This window comes from Schistocerca serialis, chromosome 9, assembly GCF_023864345.2.
Source record: "Schistocerca serialis cubense isolate TAMUIC-IGC-003099 chromosome 9, iqSchSeri2.2, whole genome shotgun sequence".
NCBI lineage: Eukaryota > Metazoa > Arthropoda > Insecta > Orthoptera > Acrididae > Schistocerca > Schistocerca serialis.
The window spans coordinates 57687995-57705556 of record NC_064646.1 but is presented as its reverse complement, the minus strand read 5'-3'; the positions used below and the strand labels follow the sequence as shown (position 1 = coordinate 57705556).

The window sequence follows — 17562 nt, the reverse complement described above, 5'->3', positions numbered from 1 at the left end:
AACATTGTCAAATTTATTCTGTACGTCAGTAATTCGTTTTTCAAGATTGTCATGTACTGAAGGATATGTTCGAATTTGTTCAGTAAGAACTTCACACGTGATATTAAGGTTTTTTACTTGTGTCTGTAAAAGTGCTACGTCAGTTGTAGTCTTTTCTTGTCTCGTATTGAGCTGGGAAAATTTAGTACTGAGTTCGGTCATCTGTTTCGTCAGTGTGGCGTCTATAAGTTCCACACGCTTACATAAAGTGTCATTACCTATCTTGATTGCTATGAGATCACATTTGATTTCGTCATTTTGTGTTTTTAACTGTTCATTTTGTGTCTCTAATTGTGCCTTTAAGGTTGCCATGTTTTCGGCGTTTTGTTTCATTAGCATTTGTAACATGTCGGCAATGTTTACCGTTTGCAAGGTCTCTGCCCCCGCCGCGTCATTAGACGTGACGTCATGGATTAACATGGGCTCTGATTGAGATTTTGAAATTTTTGTAGTGGACGGCCTATTGTCAAAATTTTCGTCAACACTTGCGTCAATGTTTGATGAATCGTCACTACCGGTTGCTGTCGTAAAGTCATTTTCTAACACTTGTCTCACGTCCGAGTCGGATTGCGTCTGAATAGTACGTCCTTGCTGTTCCATTTTTGCGTATTGTTTTCTAGTTATTACCATGCCACACGTGATATATGTTTCAAGAAAATTTTTGACACTGATTTTAAAATAAAATGTAGTTGAGCATGAATCGCTCGTAGCAACAATGGCTGTCTGTTAATTTAAAAATATAAACTGAATTTGAGATTATTGGTAATGGCTGCTGGCCATGTTACATGATATCGTACAGAAGTCGGCCATATTGTACACTCGTGTATTGGTATTGTTGCATACGTTATTGTTTAGGGAAAAGTACTGAGAATGAAATTTATCACTGAAACTGTTATGCAGAAAAGAAACACTACAGAATTTACTGAAAAGCTAATACACTGAATTATACGTCTGGTCAAGCCTACCAATGCAAAGATGCTGCGTCTTACCTTATTTTGCTGGAAGTTTCATTGCGTCTTCCCACAAAATTTCAGAATTGGAAAATATCTTCAGATTTTGTTATGTCTCATACATTGACGTCCAGGTCCAGAAAGTTGATTTTTTACATGAAACAAAGAGAACAATGTAACAAATGACAAAATAACAAGTCCGACACGCAGTCGCCAATATAAAATAAATAAAATAAATTAATAAATAAAGATATATATTGTTATTTAGATATTGATTATTCTATCTGTATGATGGTGATTGTGACTGCAATTGTATTTGCTTATCTGGATTGTGGACGTTTAGTTATTCGGTATCAGACGCTTGACAATGGCTTTTTCGTAAAGGCAATGTTACTCGTAGTTGACCGTGAAATAAAACTGAATAATCGGACTTCGTAATAAATCGTTTCCAAAGACTGCTGCGGTAGGTGCGGACTCATAATCTAAAACTCAATATTACAATAAATTGCCAGCCATGCCAATACGTCGTACAGGGGTGATTGTCTACTAAACATAAAAAAGTTACACAGTTAGTTAAATCAGATATATTCAATGAATAAGCCTACAGTTCATAATCCTACTTACTTTTATAAATATAATTCTTTACAGAATCGAGTGCCTAGTGTGGTTGCAACTCGCAGTATTCTTCTATAACATGAAATATGGCGGTGTGCCAGACAATAAAATAAAAAATACGTGCTTCTCGCACCACTTCTACCAGAGCTCCCCTTCTTAATCAAACATAAGAGTAACGTAATTGTGCTTTTGTTTTATCAGCGACACAGCGCTGCAGTTGTGTGCCATAGGCTTTATTTATTTGTCACTGATCATTTATTTAATTAGTATTTCGCGTTTCCGCGGAAACTCACGCTCGGCATGCAAATGTGCCTTTATAGAGAGATGCACTGAACATCGACGCTACACTCGTCTGGAGCAAACAGAAAAGTCTGCAGTGGCCGAGCATTGTCTCAGTACAGGACATTCTATGAATTACCTACATACAAAAATTCTCTCATCGGCGAGTTCGTACTGGGACAGTGTTATTAAGGAAGCAGTGGAAATACGTAGCTCGACAAATCTTGTAAACAGAGACAAGGGCTTTCAGCTTAGTTCAGCATGGGATCCAGCACTGGCCATATTGAAGTCGCTTCGAGCAGAGAGGAATACTTTTGGTCATAAGACGGACGACGATTCGCCAGCAACATAAATATTCTGTTGACAACGGGAGGATAATCAAGGCGCCTACGTAGACGCGCTGTACTGCTTGTGGCTTCCGACAGAGGTCGCTGGGGCTGCCGATGACAGCGCAGAGCAGCGGCAGCAGCCTCCGCGCGTGCACCGAAGTATTTGGTTCTTCATCCTGTAGGTAGCGTTACTGTCCTTCCAGCTATCAGTTGATATCGTCGCTATTGGCCATCGAATTTGGCGCCTCCACACATGCGCACTTCCTGCCTAAAACTGGCATAAATGGGGAGCCCTGGTCCTGCCTTAGCAGTGTGTTCGTCGCACCTGAAGATGTCGGCCAGTTGCGCTGACGAAATATTGTGGAGTTTTCACTATGACATCCGACTTCTAGCCCGAGAACCATATATACATATTCTAGGGATGTTTATGTTTACATGGTTCATTTGCAGTAACACATGCGTATGGGACAGCTACAATGTGACAGCTGCTATGTCAGTGATTAAATCAGCAGCGGAAATCAACATTTTGTAGTAACAAAGTCTGTAAATAATGTTGTCTTTGGTATTGTTATTTTGCTTCCTTTCCTGGAAGAGGAATTTTGTGGTCATTTGCCACTGTTACCGGAAAATTTGGAGTATGTTCCTAATTTTTAATGTCTTCATTTTGAATAATGACTACTTCCAACGTCCCTTATTATGTGGAAGCTATATTTGTTTTATAGACACTATTTTTGTATAGAGAAAGTAAGAGGAATGTGGACATTCATAATGATAATGTGACTTAAGGAAATTCCACATAATTTTGACTGTTACAGTTGCAGTTTGATGAATTTACTGTGCAGTTTTTGTAATGCAGATCATTTCACATCAGAGATTAATGCATGTGATACAACGGCAGTGATATTGTGTTGTCATAAGGGAAAAGGTAATTTACCAGTGTTAACACAAAATTTAATTTTCAGTGCAGTCTAACAAGGACACACTTCAAATGATCCAAGAATTTAAGTGAAATCAAAGAATTATTTCAATAATATTCATAGCTACAATGCAGCATCTGCTATGGTCAGTTCTGATACTGAAATTTCACACAGTTTTACATGAAATAAAGATACGACATTTTTTTATCACGCGCCTCATCCAATGAAATCTATTTATAGCCGTTCACCATGTTATATGCAGTTATATTTTTGTGACATCAACACAGTTGGTCAAATTTCGACCACAGGCAATACCAGTTAACTTTAATATCTCACGGGATGTGTTAACTGCATTGAGCAACAACAAACAAAATGGCTTCCTTAATATCATAAAAACTTGATTCTGTTACAGTTGGTCACCAGTCATTTATGTATCACAAGAATTACAGGAGTAACAGCATCAACAAAAAACACAAATAATTTATTTTTTATGTACATATACTACAATGGTAGAAATCGTCAACACTTACATGAAAATATACATGTTATTAGAAGGCACATACTCAGTGCACACAAGCAAATTACTTTAAATTCATAAAGAAAATGTGGGAAATAGAGAGCCACCATGGAAAAAGTACATTCACAGGAAAAAATTCCCACAAGAGAATTACGCACATAAGATACCCATGCATAAAACAAATGAGAATTACCTCCAAATGTTACACTGTGGTAATTCTCCTTGTTAATACAATTACAACATTACATCCACTCATCTAAATCTCATTAGGTAAAATCAAAGCCACAATGTCCGAATATCACTAGCTTTCGACACCAACGGTAGTGGGCAACAAATGCTGTTCGGACATTATTCTATTCCCACAAAGTCATTTAAGAAAAGTTGTCCTTTGGTGTAAATATCTTCTTTTAAACATCTGTGCAAGCTGATTAAAACTAAAGTAGTATAGAGTAACAAAAATTTAGTGTGACAATGATATTTTTTTCATGATATATGCACTAATCAAAACTCAAGATACTGATGTTTACTGGCACAGTCTGCCTCTTCCTGAGACAATAAAACAAAGAAACAATACGAAAGAGGGTGCAAAGAAGACAAATTCCACAGATTTTTTATTTTGTAAGTGCTTAACTTAGACATATCTGTAATAAAATACACAGTGTTTCTTTTACAGCTACATTCATGTTTCTTATTTCACATCTTACTGTTACTTAGAACACTCAACTTGATACATAACCATGATGTCACTCTGTTCTTTACATTAATGTTTACAAATATGCTGTACTTAATAACAAACACATGAGAGATGTATGCATGAAAGTTCTGAATTAATCTCTTCCATCAACCACATCTTCACTTTTAGATTAATAAAAATGCTGCTATAATTCCTACACAGATGTGTGTGTGTGTGTGTGTGTGTGTGTGTGTGTGTGTGTGTGTGTGTCACAAGAATTACCTTCACAGCTCTCAGGCAATATTTGATAATCATCATGGAACAAGAATGAAATGTACCATCAATGGATAATGATCGGATGGATGTTCATCATTTGGAATTGGACCAACAGTTTTTGCTTCACCACGTGTAAATAGTTTGTACCTTGCTGTCATCTTCAGATTGCCTTCAGTTTTTAAACCATGAGGAACACTGTAACACAGATATTTCATATACTTGCATAATTTCATTCATAACTGTTTAAAATTGTAATTAAATAATCTCAATCCATGTTTGAATAAAGTAAGCACCAGCACTGCACCAAACAAATTTGCTACGTAAAGAAAATTTGTATGAATAAAAACAGACAAAAAAATGGCAGCTGTAAGACAGAAAGAGTGTATGTCTGCGATACGAAAATCTATGATCACTAAATCTTGAGACAGCAAGAACAGTAGACATCTTCTCCAGAACCTGCATGCAGTGGGCATTTCATACAGAATTCATAAAGATAGTAAGAAAATTGTGCACAGTTCTTAGAGACTAAAAAAGAAGCTGACATCAAAATAGGAGATAGTAATACAGTTGTTAACACAGAAATGAAGCACAGATGCTTAATTTTTGAAAAGCAGTAAGGATGCTTGCCTTCTGACTTCTCATGTGACAGTACTATAATCTCACTTATTCATGCAGCCAACACACAATTTTCTTGAGAGGCTTGAATGTTTGATATTTCTTGTCATAATATTATTTCTAGCCCCCCCTCCCCCCTTCCCCCTGCACTCCTCCTCCCGTAAGTTACCATGAGAATGAATGACCATTAACCAAAAGCCCAGCCTGCACATTACGTTCATTTTATTTCAGCCAAATATTTTGAGGGGTAAAAATTTGTTTACAAGGTGGTATCAAAGAGAAAAACATAGTAAAACTAGCTTCCAACTCAAGACCTTTTCTCATTGGAAAATGACTGGAGAAAAGATACAATTCTGGGATGAAGCATAAAGACAGCCAGGGTCTCTGGTCAAAAAAGACACAGTAGGACTGGAATAAGAAGGAAATCAATAAACGAAATGGTTTCCAAGCTTGAAGTTCGTAATGGCAGCAAAGGCAGATAACAAGTGTATGATAAGAAACAGGGAGTCCAAAAACTGAAGGGCATGAGATAGAAGTGAGAAGAAAAAAAGGAGGCAAAAGCAAAGCAGTAACGTTCAGAAAATAAGAGACAAGGAAACCTAACAATGTAAAAGAATGATTAAAAAGAGAGACAAATAATTGTAAAATGGTGGCAGAAATAAGGAGGACAGAAGATGAGAAATGATAAACAAGTGAGGGTCAATAAGAGCTAGTTCACATGTGGGGAGTTGTGCGACCCAAGATAATTCTCTAGAATAAGCTTTCGCTTCCACAGATCTAATAAAATGAAGTTAGGAGGAAGAATCTAACTCACTCACCTTGTAAAAACATAAAAGGGCATATACATTGTATTTCAAAAGTGACATGTTATTTTATTACAATTTGCATTCATTTATCCTCATTGATAGTTTAGTGGCCCTATTATATCCAAGACCTCTTTGATGAAATATGTTTGCCGAGTTACAGGGCTGTAGCAAGCAATAAGAGGACTGCCATTACGATGAGTTTCATGATAACACAAATACAAGGCCATCACCCATGTGGCATGGAACTGGTTTGAAGTGTACAAAGAGTCTAGCTAGGATGCTGCACAGTTATAGCCAGCATGAAAAATAGCTCTGGATAGCATGAGTAGGATACTACGCAGAGTGGACTATTTTGGGGTCAGACTTGAAAGAATCTTATTCTTGGTGGAAAAGTGGCCATCTTTTAGACGCCAGTACAGTACTGTGTAGTGTTTGAAGATTGGCTTCACAGGTTTCTTAACTGTTTTTGTAAGCTCTGTTTGTGGACAACTGCAGTTGGCGAGAAATTTAAGCTGTTGGGTATGGAAAGTAAAATGTCAAAGTCAACAGTGTCAATGGCTTTGCTGAAGTCTAAGTGGCACATGACTGTCACCTCTTGTGCATCCATGGCAAGCTTCAGGTCACCTGTTAACTTCATGAAGGATACAGGGTACTTATAAATGGTGGAAAAATTAAATTTATGACTTTATTAAATTATATAGTCTTTCCTGATTACACTATATACATTATAGTTCCAAATGAAAAATGACCTATATATACCAAATTTGAAAGTTACGGTCACGTATGCCACCACGCCCCATTTATTTCTGTTACAGAAACTAGTTTTTTTTTTTTTAAAAGAATTGTGGACTTTCTGTTTCCAGCAATTATACGTATGATACGTAGTATATGTTGATAACAGTGCAGGTTTCTAGTGTCTGTAAATGATTATCTTTGCTAGTATTTACTTTTGTTTCGCTGAAGCAGTTCGTTCACGTGTTACTGAAAGTTTGTTGCCCAAGAGCTACATTTATTTGTGGAAGTACATATCCTTTAGTGTGCAATAAATACGAACTGTGCCACGCATCAAGAAATTCAATAAAAGGAAATTCCATGGTAGCCAGTTCACAAACAAAGCAACCCACACTGCTGAAAGTAACCAATGTATCAGTTAGTCAGGGAAGAAACTTATACATGGCACGCCTCCTGGTGATTCAAATCTTTGTGTTAACAATGACGCTGTTTGTAGTGCATTTGTTGTTGTTGATGTGGGCATCTTACCTTCTTTTATAAAGGAAATGGTGAAATGTAAACAACGTGATGGTGTAGGCTGTGTGGAAATAACTGAACTACAAATTAGCAGAAAGGGATTAGTGTCAAAATTAGTTGTTCTGTGTAGATCCTGCAATAAATCTACCTCAAAAATGACTTCGAACATTGTGCATAGTTCATGTGATGTGAATTTGAAGTTAGTGTGCATGCAATGTGTGCAATAGGAAAAGGAAAAAAGGCTGCTCAAACATTTTCTGGTTTGATCGACCTTCCTCCTCATCCCAGTAGGTTCAGCAAGTATATAAAAATACTTTTAGGGTGCCTCGACGGTTGTGTCTAAAGCAACTACGAAATGTGCAGTAGAAGAAACTGTAAATATTAGTGGAACCAGGGACATTGCTGTTGCACTTGATGGGACATGGCAACTTCGAGGACATCGTTCTTTGACTGGTGGTGTAAGTCTACTTCTCTGGAGAATGGGAAAGTTGTTGATGTTGAGTGCTTATCTAAGTATTGCCACACCTACCATGGCAACACTGAAGGACATATTGAACATCACTGTTCTAAGAATTATGATCATTACAGTGGAGGTATGCAGTGTGATGGAGCTCTAAAAATATTTCAGAGGTCGTTGCCTGTTTATAATGTTAGACATACGAAGTACCTAGGTGATGGGGACTCTGAAGCTTTCAATAAAATTAATGAGTTCCATGTTTATGGTGATACCTTGGTAGCAAAACTGGAGTTTTGTGGACATGTCCAAAAGAGGGTGGATGCTGGATTGAGGAAGCTACGAAGAGAAATGAAAGGAAAGTTGCTATCTGATGGAAAATCTCTGTCTGGCCGAGGCAGATTGACAGAAACTGAAATAGACCTTCAGAGTTATTATGGACTGGCCATTAGATGAAATGCACCTCTGAATGATGTTACAGCAATGAGAAAAGCTGTAAGGGTCACCTACTTTCATAAGTTGTCCACGGATGACCACCCTGTTCATGGACTTTGCCCTAGCAGATTCTTGGTGTGGTTACCAAAAAGCAAAAGAAAGTGGTCAAATATACCATCATAAGCATTCTCTTCCTGAGCCTGTTATGAATGAAATAAAACCAATTTTTAGAGACCTGAGTGACGCTGTTTTGCTTGTTAAATGTCTTCATGGGGGCACTCAGAATACAAATGGAAGTTTCAACCATTGCATATGAGAAATATTACCCAAGAATGTTTTTGTAGGACTAAATACATTAAAAGTTGGTTTACTAGATGCACTGATATGTTTCAATGATTGAGTGATAGGAAGGTTGGAAGTGCTGAGAAATTTAAGCATAAAAAGTGCTCTAATATGGAATATCAATTGCTTGTGTGTGACAGGCAACAGGTGCATGAAGCCAAAATATTCGCTCTTCAAGTTACCAAAGAAGCAAGAAGTGATAAAAGGAATGCCAAGAGGAAGATTGTAGATGAAGAAATGCTTTAGGAATGTTTTGAGGCATAGTTTAATTGGACTCATATCTTCAGTCACAATTTCCCGCAAGTTGTGTTTTTCAGAATTCAGGAACAAATATTTCCTAAAGTTTATAAAGCATTGCTCTATTTTTTTTTGTGTAACTTGCAATAGTCCATACTTACGTAGTAGACCTAAGCTTTATCGCAGAATCAACTAAAATTACAGAAAAAATAACATTTTTGTTGGGAAAAAATTATAAAATTAAAATGTAAGAGGTGATATTTTTTTAATCCCTGTACTACATATAATAGGTGGAATTAAATAGATCTAGTACCTCAGTCATCATGTCATGCATATCTGGTAAAATTTTTGGTCTCCTTCACAAGTATAACATTGGATTAAACGGTACCTCAATTTGAGAAAGCATTTTGGAAAAAAACTGCATCAATTTCTTTGTAATTTTTTAATAACCCTAAGCAGGTTCAATAATATTCAAAATACTTTTAATTTGTTTAGAAAGTGCACTGCATTACCCAATATCAACAAACATCTGTAAAACAAATACATTATAAACAGTGCCTGGAAGGAATAGGTACTGATTTTTACATAATATTGAACCAGAAAAGTACCCTGTATCCCTAGAAGTTGTGCTCTGATGTTTACGGAAATCCGATTGGTATACGTTTTGTAGGCTGTACAGTGGAGGAAGTTGTTTAGATGTGTACAGTGAAACTAATGATAATAATAATAATAATAATAATAATAATAATAATAATAATATCTGTTAGGTACTGGTCATAAAGACACAATTAATCTGATAAAAATAGTATTACATTGTGGCAGTGCACAGTTTTCTTCTCTTGTGGAAGTGACATCTTTCAACTTTATTAGCAAACAAATGAAAGAATGAATTACCTTTCTGCATTGCACATTAATGGGAAAGGACTGATTTAAATGCAATAAATCACCTCACTGGCAAAGAAGAAAGTTAGACGAGTTATGAAAAAATTTTCTTTTTGTGTGGCTGATAAAAAAACAATACATGAAAATGTACAGAAACATCAATTCATTTTTCCCCCCTTTACTTGATTGTGACTTATTACACATTGGCCTGCAGTTGAGCCAAAATATGTGAAATAATAGTCTGGTCTCACAATGTTATCGAATGTATGTAGCAATATGAGAGCCATCCAGTAAGTGAAGAACGTTCACCATATCAAGATATTCTTTACTACTACTACTACTACTACTAATAATAATAATAATAATAATACAGGAACTCAATATATAGGTTTTGGCATATACTTTGTCTACTTTTCCATATAGTCACCTTTCACATTAGGGGACTTGTAGGATGTTGGTCCCAGTTTGTGTATATCCTCACCATACCATGTGCCAGCCCGTCTATTCAACTAGGTCACGACAGCATCCTTCACATCTTCATTACTTGCAAAGTGTTTACTAACAAGGTGATTTTCAGTTTTGGAAACAAGAGAATGTCCAACAGTGTCATGTCCAGATTGTAGGGCGGATGCTCTATGAGGTCCCACTGGAATTTCTCACACAGCAAGGTTTGTGTCTGCCGGACAGTATACGGATATGTATTTTCATGGAAAAAGAACAACTCCACACGAGAGCTTGCCTCTTCGGTGATACTGGATAGCCCAATGAAGGCGTTTAAGGGTACCACAGTACGTGTCACTATTGGTTGTTGTGTTATGGCGCATGATATCGACTTGTAGGACCCCTTCATTGTCCCACAATACAGAAATCTTGCGTGGCTCCTGAGACGATTGTAGATGATCTCTCTCCATAAACAGTCAGTTCAATGTGGGGTTGTTATGAGAAACCTGTCTTTTGCCTCCTGTAACAATCTGATCAATAGATTTGTTGCCATTCCTTTTGTATCACTTCGACAATGCTAATGCCGCACCCATTCCTGCAGCTTTCTGGTGTCGGTGAACATGCATGACACTCATCATGCACAGATTTTGTTGTACCCTAAGTGCAGGGTGATAATTTCACCCACAATTGAATGAGACACTTCCTGACATTGTTCATGCATCTCACTAATTATGAATCACTCATTCTCGTGAATGATGCGATCCACATTTTGTTTCAGTGAACCTACGACCATGAGAGTCACCCTGATCTGTCTTCATTATGAACATTTGTTCTCCCAGTCTTAAATCCTGCAGAGAATGAACAACATTTAAGACTTGGTATGATTCGCAATCAGCACAGCTATGGGCACAGTGATCTCTGCACTTACCACATGACAAGGTCAGACTTACAATTGCGTGTGACAACCGTCCGCATTAACACCAAATGCCTGAACCAATGAGCAGCTGAAATAAGACGTGCACAGACCACATGCAAACAAACATTCTTTACTTTCTGGATGGCCCTCATACAAACATGGTTGCTTCAGTGAAGGAAAAGGAGGAGCCACTGAAATAACACAGCTTTATCAAAATAAGTGTTAGTACTATCATTATAAATTTTTGTTCTCTTTTCAATTTGACTGTCACTGAGTACAATGTAAGGGGGCCACTCTTTAACTCTGCAGTTGGTTGTCCTGACAATGAGATACAGAACATTAAATTTATGCATAGGCAGTCAGTTTCTCAAGGAGCTCATGAGTCGAAAAAAAAGGGAGGGAGACTGGCAGGAATTTGGTACTTAAAAGAAATGGCTGAAAATTAGGTAAGGATAAGACAGAGATGGAAAATAACCTACATGCCCGATTAAGGTATCTAACATTCCATGCTCCGATCCATAGAATACCAGTTTTATTTCTACTGATGATGACATCCTCCTGAGTAGTCCCCACCCAGAGATCTGAATGGGAGACTATTTTACCTCTGGAATATTTAAAACAAGATGACATCATCATCATTTAACTTTACAGTAGAGCTGAATGTCTTCAGGAAGAATTACCTGGTGATTCCTGAAGAGGGGCAGCAGTCTTTTAAGTAGTTGCAGGGGCAACAGTCTAGATGATTGACTGATCCAGCAGGGTAACAGCAACCAAAACAGCCTTGCTGTGCTGGCAATGCAAATGGCTGAAAGCGGGGGGAAACTACAGCCGTATTTTTTCCCAACAACATGCAGCTCTACTGTATAGCTGAAAGATGATGGCATCATCTTGGGTAAAATATTCCAGATTGATAGAAAGTGCAAAATTGCTAAGCAGGAATGACCAGATGAGAAATTAAAGGATTTAGAAGCATATTTCACAAGGGAAATATAGATACTGCCTACAAGTAAATTAAAAAAGTCTTTGGGGAAGAGAGACACAGCTGTATGAATATCACGAGCTCAGATAGTAAACCTGTCCTAAACTAAGAAGGGAAAGCTGAAAGGTGGAAGGAGTACAGAGAGGGCCTATATATGGGAGATAAACTTGGAAGAAATATTGTAGAAGGGGAAGTGGACATGATGAAGATGAGATAAGAGATACAATACTGTGAGAAGAATTTGACAAAGCTGTGAAAGACCTAAGTTGAAACAAGGCCCCAGGAGTACACAACACTCCGTTAGAACCACTGACAGAATCGGGAGAGTAAGCCAAGACACAACTCTTCCATTTGGTGCGTATTATGTAAGAGGCAGGCAGAATACCCTCAGACTTCAAGAAGAATGTGGTAATTCCAACTCCAAAGAAAGCAATTGCTGAAAGGTGTGAAAATTACTGAAATATCAGTTTAATAAGTCATGGCTGCAAGATGCTAACATGAATTCTTTACACAAGAATGGAAAAACTGGTAGAGATCATGGGCGAGATCAGTTTGGATTCTGGAGAAATGTAGGAAGACAAGAGGCAATAATGGCACTATGACTTAAATCAGAAGATAGGTTAAGGAAAGACAAAACAATGTTGCTAGCATTTGTAGACTTGAGAAAGCTTTTGACAATGTTGACTGGAATAATCTCTTTCAAATTCTGAAGGTGGCAGGGGTAAAATACAGGGAGAGAAAGGCTATTTACAACTTGTACAGAAACCAAATGGCAGTAACAAGAGTTTAAAGACCTGAAGGGGCCGCAGTGGTTGAGACGAGAGTGAGAAAGGGTTGTAGCCTATCCCCAATGTTCTTCAATCTGTATACTGAACAAGCCGTAAAGGAAACCAAAGAAAAATTTGGAGTAGGAATCATAGTTCAGGGAAAAAGAAATAAAAACTTAGAGGTTTGCTAATGACCTGGAAGAGCAGTTGAATGGAATGGACAGTGTTTTGAAAAGATGGTATGATGGACATCAACAAAAGTGAAACAAGGATAATGGAAAGTAGTCGAATTAAACTAAGTGATGCTAAGGGCATTAGAATAGGGAACGAGAGACTAGAAGTTTTATATGAGTTTTGCTATTTGTGCAGCAAAATAACTGATTACAGCTGAAGTACACATGATATAAAATGTAGACTAGCGATGGCAAGAGAAGCATTTCTGAAGAAGAGAAATTAGTTAACATCAAATATCGATTTCAGGGTTAGGTAGTCTTCTGAAGGTATTTCTCTGGAGTGCAGCCATTTATGGAAGTGAAACACGGACAAACAATTTAGATAAAAAGATAATTGAAGCTTTCACAATGTGGTGCTACAGAAGAATGCTGAAGATTAGATGGGCTGATCACATAACTAATGAGGAAGTACTGAATAAAATTGGGGAAACACGAGATTTTTGGCTCAACTTGACCAAAAGAACTGACTAATTGATAGGACTTATTCTGAGACATTACGGGATCACCAACTTAGTACCTGAGGGAAGTGTGAGAGGTACAAATCATAGAGGGAGACAAGAGATGAATACAGTAAGCAGATTCAGAAATATATAGGTTGCAGTAGGTAGCTTGGAGAGCTGCATCAAACCAGTCTTCAGACTGAAGACCTTATCAACAACACGGACCTTAACAGACATGCCTGAAATAGTGATATCCTCTGGCAGAAGCACTTTCAGTGACAGTTTTTAAGTCAGTCAAAGTAAGACAATTATGTTAGTTCGATGATATAATTGTTTTTTTGGAATAGGTTTACTGTGAGTATCTGATATCTTTGTGCTGGGTTTAGGAAATTTCTACTGTTTCAAATTTCTGTTAAGACTTCTCAAACGTATATCCCTCTGACGTCGCTAACTTTGCAGTTGTAGCAAACTCAGCACACTATTGCCAGGTTACATTCTTTTATAGATAACACATCTCAGAATATTCTTCTTTTGCTTCAGATATATTATTTTACTATGAGTGGAAACCATGGGAGTTGTGGAGCTGTAGCAAATTGTTTCACCTGTGGGGAATGTATGGAGAGAACTCTGGGCTGATCACTGGGGGGGCCCCTCTTGGAACTTAAAAATATGCAGCAGGAATAGAGTAAGAAAGGAGCAGAAAAGAAGATCTGTGCCCTTCATGCATGTTTGGAAGAAGCCAGGAGAGAGACAGTGAGGACGAAGCAAGGCGGTGGTGTTGGGGGTGGCTGAGAACTGGCGGTCTGTAGGAAGGCTAGCTGGAGGATGTGGTCTGACGGATCTGTTGTGTCAAACATAAAGGGCAATTCTCAGTGGCTATCATATTACAGCACATCAATACATTTCGCAATGCATTTCAAATGGTTACATTGACACTTGTCATCATGTCACACCAAAGCACCATCAACGTTTCTCAGGAACACAGTTTTGATGACTGATGTCATTGTCCATTGTTGATCACATGACGCCCAAGCTCATTTCTTCTCAATACACAACCATGCTCTCAGCCACAAACATTGTGCTTTTGTCAGACTTCGGCTGACATCAGTTGTTATTCTACATCTTTCTTACTTGTTAGCGATCTGCAGCATCGTCGACAGGACTGACTGCGGACCTTTGGTACAGAGCCGAGTGGAGGGTCTGAATCAGAGGCTGAGACGGTTCTGCGACCGTGTGGGCTGCAGATTCCTCGACTTGCGCCATAGGGTGGTGGGGTTTCGGGTTCCGCTGGATAGGTCAGGAGTCCACTACACGCAACAAGCGGCTACATGGGTAGCAGGGGTTGTGTGGCGTGGGCTGGGCGGTTTTTTAGGTTAGATGGCCTTGGGCAAGTACAAAAAGGGCAACAGCCTCAACGGGTGCGGGGCAAAGTCAGGACATGCGGGGACCAAGCAGCAATCGGTATTGTAATTGTCAACTGTCGAAGCTGCGTTGGTAAAGTACCGGAACTTCAAGCGCTGATAGAAAGCACCGAAGCTGAAATCGTTATAGGTACAGAAAGCTGGCTTAAGCCAGAGATAAATTCTGCCGAAATTTTTACAAAGGTACAGACGGTGTTTAGAAAGGATAGATTGCATGCAACCGGTGGTGGAGTGTTCGTCGCTGTTAGTAGTAGTTTATCCTGTAGTGAAGTAGAAGTGGATAGTTCCTGTGAATTATTATGGGTGGAGGTTACACTAAACAACCGAACTAGGTTAATAATTGGCTCCTTTTACCGACCTCCCGACTCAGCAGCATTAGTGGCAGAACAACTGAGAGAAAATTTGGAATACATTTCACATAAATTTTCTCAGCATGTTATAGTCTTAGGTGGAGATTTCAATTTACCAGATATAGACTGGGACACTCAGATGTTTAGGACGGGTGGTAGGGACAGAGCATCGAGTGACATTATACTGAGTGCACTATCCGAAAATTACCTCCAGCAATTAAACAGAGAACCGACTCGTGGAGATAACATCTTGGACCTACTGATAACAAACAGACCCGAACTTTTCGACTCTGTATGTACAGAACAGGGAATCAGTGATCATAAGGCTGTTACAGCATCCCTGAATATGGAAGTTAATAGGAATATAAAAAAAGGGAGGAAGGTTTATCTGTTTAGCAAGAGTAATAGAACGCAGATTTCAGACTACCTAACAGATCAAAACGAAAATTTCTGTTCCGACACTGACAATGTTGAGTGTTTATGGAAAAAGTTCAAGGCAATCGTAAAATGCGTTTTAGACAGGTACGTGCCGAGTAAAACTGTGAGGGACGGGAAAAACCCGCCGTGGTACAACAACAAAGTTAGGAAACTACTGCGAAAGCAAAGAGAGCTCCACTCCAAGTTTAAACGCAGCCAAAACCTCTCAGACAAACAGAAGCTAAACGATGTCAAAGTTAGCGTCAGGAGGGCTATGCGTGAAGCGTTCATTGAATTCGAAAGTAAAATTCTATGTACCGACTTGACAGAAAATCCTAGGAAGTTCTGGTCTTACGTTAAATCAGTAAGTGGCTCGAAACAGCATATCCAGACACTACGGGATGATGATGGCATTGAAACAGAGGATGACACGCGTAAAGCTGAAATACTAAACACCTTTTTCCAAAGCTGTTTCACAGAGAAAGACCGCACTGCAGTTCCTTCTCTAAATCCTCGCACAAACGAAAAAATGGATGACATCGAAATAAGTGTCCAAGGAATAGAAAAGCAACTGGAATCACTCAATAGAGGAAAGTCCACTGGACCTGACGGGATACCAATTCGATACTACACAGAGTACGCGAAAGAACTTGCCCCCCTTCTAACAGCCGTGTACCGCAAGTCTCTAGAGGAACGGAGGGTTCCAAATGATTGGAAAAGAGCACAGATAGTCCCAGTCTTCAAGAAGGGTCGTCGAGCAGATGCGCAAAACTATAGACCTATATCTCTTACGTCGATCTCTTGTAGAATTTTAGAACATGTTTTTTGCTCGCGTATCATGTCATTTCTGGAAACCCAGAATCTACTATGTAGGAATCAACATGGATTCCGGAAACAGCGATCGTGTGAGACCCAACTCGCCTTATTCGTTCATGAGACCCAGAAAATATTAGATACAGGCTCCCAGGTAGATGCTATTTTTCTTGACTTCCGGAAGGCGTTCGATACAGTTCCGCACTGTCGCCTGATAAACAAAGTAAGAGCCTACGGAATATCAGACCAGCTGTGTGGCTGGATTGAAGAGTTTTTAGCAAACAGAACACAGCATGTTGTTATCAATGGAGAGACGTCTACGGACGTTAAAGTAACCTCTGGCGTGCCACAGGGGAGTGTTATGGGACCATTGCTTTTCACAATATATATAAATGACTTAGTAGATAGTGTCGGAAGTTCCATGCGGCTTTTCGCGGATGATGCTGTAGTATACAGAGAAGTTGCTGCATTAGAAAATTGTAGCGAAATACAGGAAGATCTGCAGCGGATAGGCACTTGGTGCAGGGAGTGGCAACTGACCCTTAACATAGACAAATGTAATGTATTGCGAATACATAGAAAGAAGGATCCTTTATTGTATGATTATATGATAGCGGAACAAACACTGGTAGCAGTTACTTCTGTAAAATATCTGGGAGTATGCGTACGGAACGATTTGAAGTGGCATGATCATATAAAATTAATTTTTGGTAAGGCGGGTACCAGGTTGAGATTCATTGGGAGAGTGCTTAGAAAATGTAGTCCATCAACAAAGGAGGTGGCTTACAAAACACTCGTTCGACCTATACTTGAGTATTGCTCATCAGTGTGGGATCCGTACCAGGTCGGGTTGACGGAGGAGATAGAAAAGATCCAAAGAAGAGCGGCGCATTTCGTCACCGGGTTATTTGGTAACCGTGATAGCGTTACGGAGATGTTTAATAAACTCAAGTGGCAGACTCTGCAAGAGAGGCACTCTGCATCGCGGTGTAGCTTGCTCGCCCGGTTTCGAGAGGGTGCGTTTCTGGATGAGGTATCGAATATATTGCTTCCCCCTACTTATACCTCCCGAGGAGATCACGAATGTAAAATTAGAGAGATTAGAGTGCGCACGGAGGCTTTCAGACAGTCGTTCTTCCCGCGAACCATACGCGACTGGAACAGGAAAGAG

The 17562-nt window shown here is 38.9% G+C and overlaps 1 protein-coding gene across 4 annotated transcripts in view; it reads right to left on the bottom strand.

The window, feature by feature from the left end:
* Window positions 1–3581: 3581 nt before the first annotated feature.
* LOC126418623 (protein angel homolog 2-like) overlaps window positions 3582–17562 on the bottom strand; it is a 193054-nt gene continuing 179073 nt past the window's right edge. For all 4 annotated transcript variants that reach the window (XM_050085467.1, XM_050085468.1, XM_050085469.1 and 1 more), the window contains one exon: window positions 3582–4790. In XM_050085467.1, coding sequence (XP_049941424.1) covers window positions 4634–4790 — 157 coding nt within the window. In that variant the 3' untranslated portion in view covers window positions 3582–4633. The remainder of the gene's footprint in view (window positions 4791–17562) is intronic.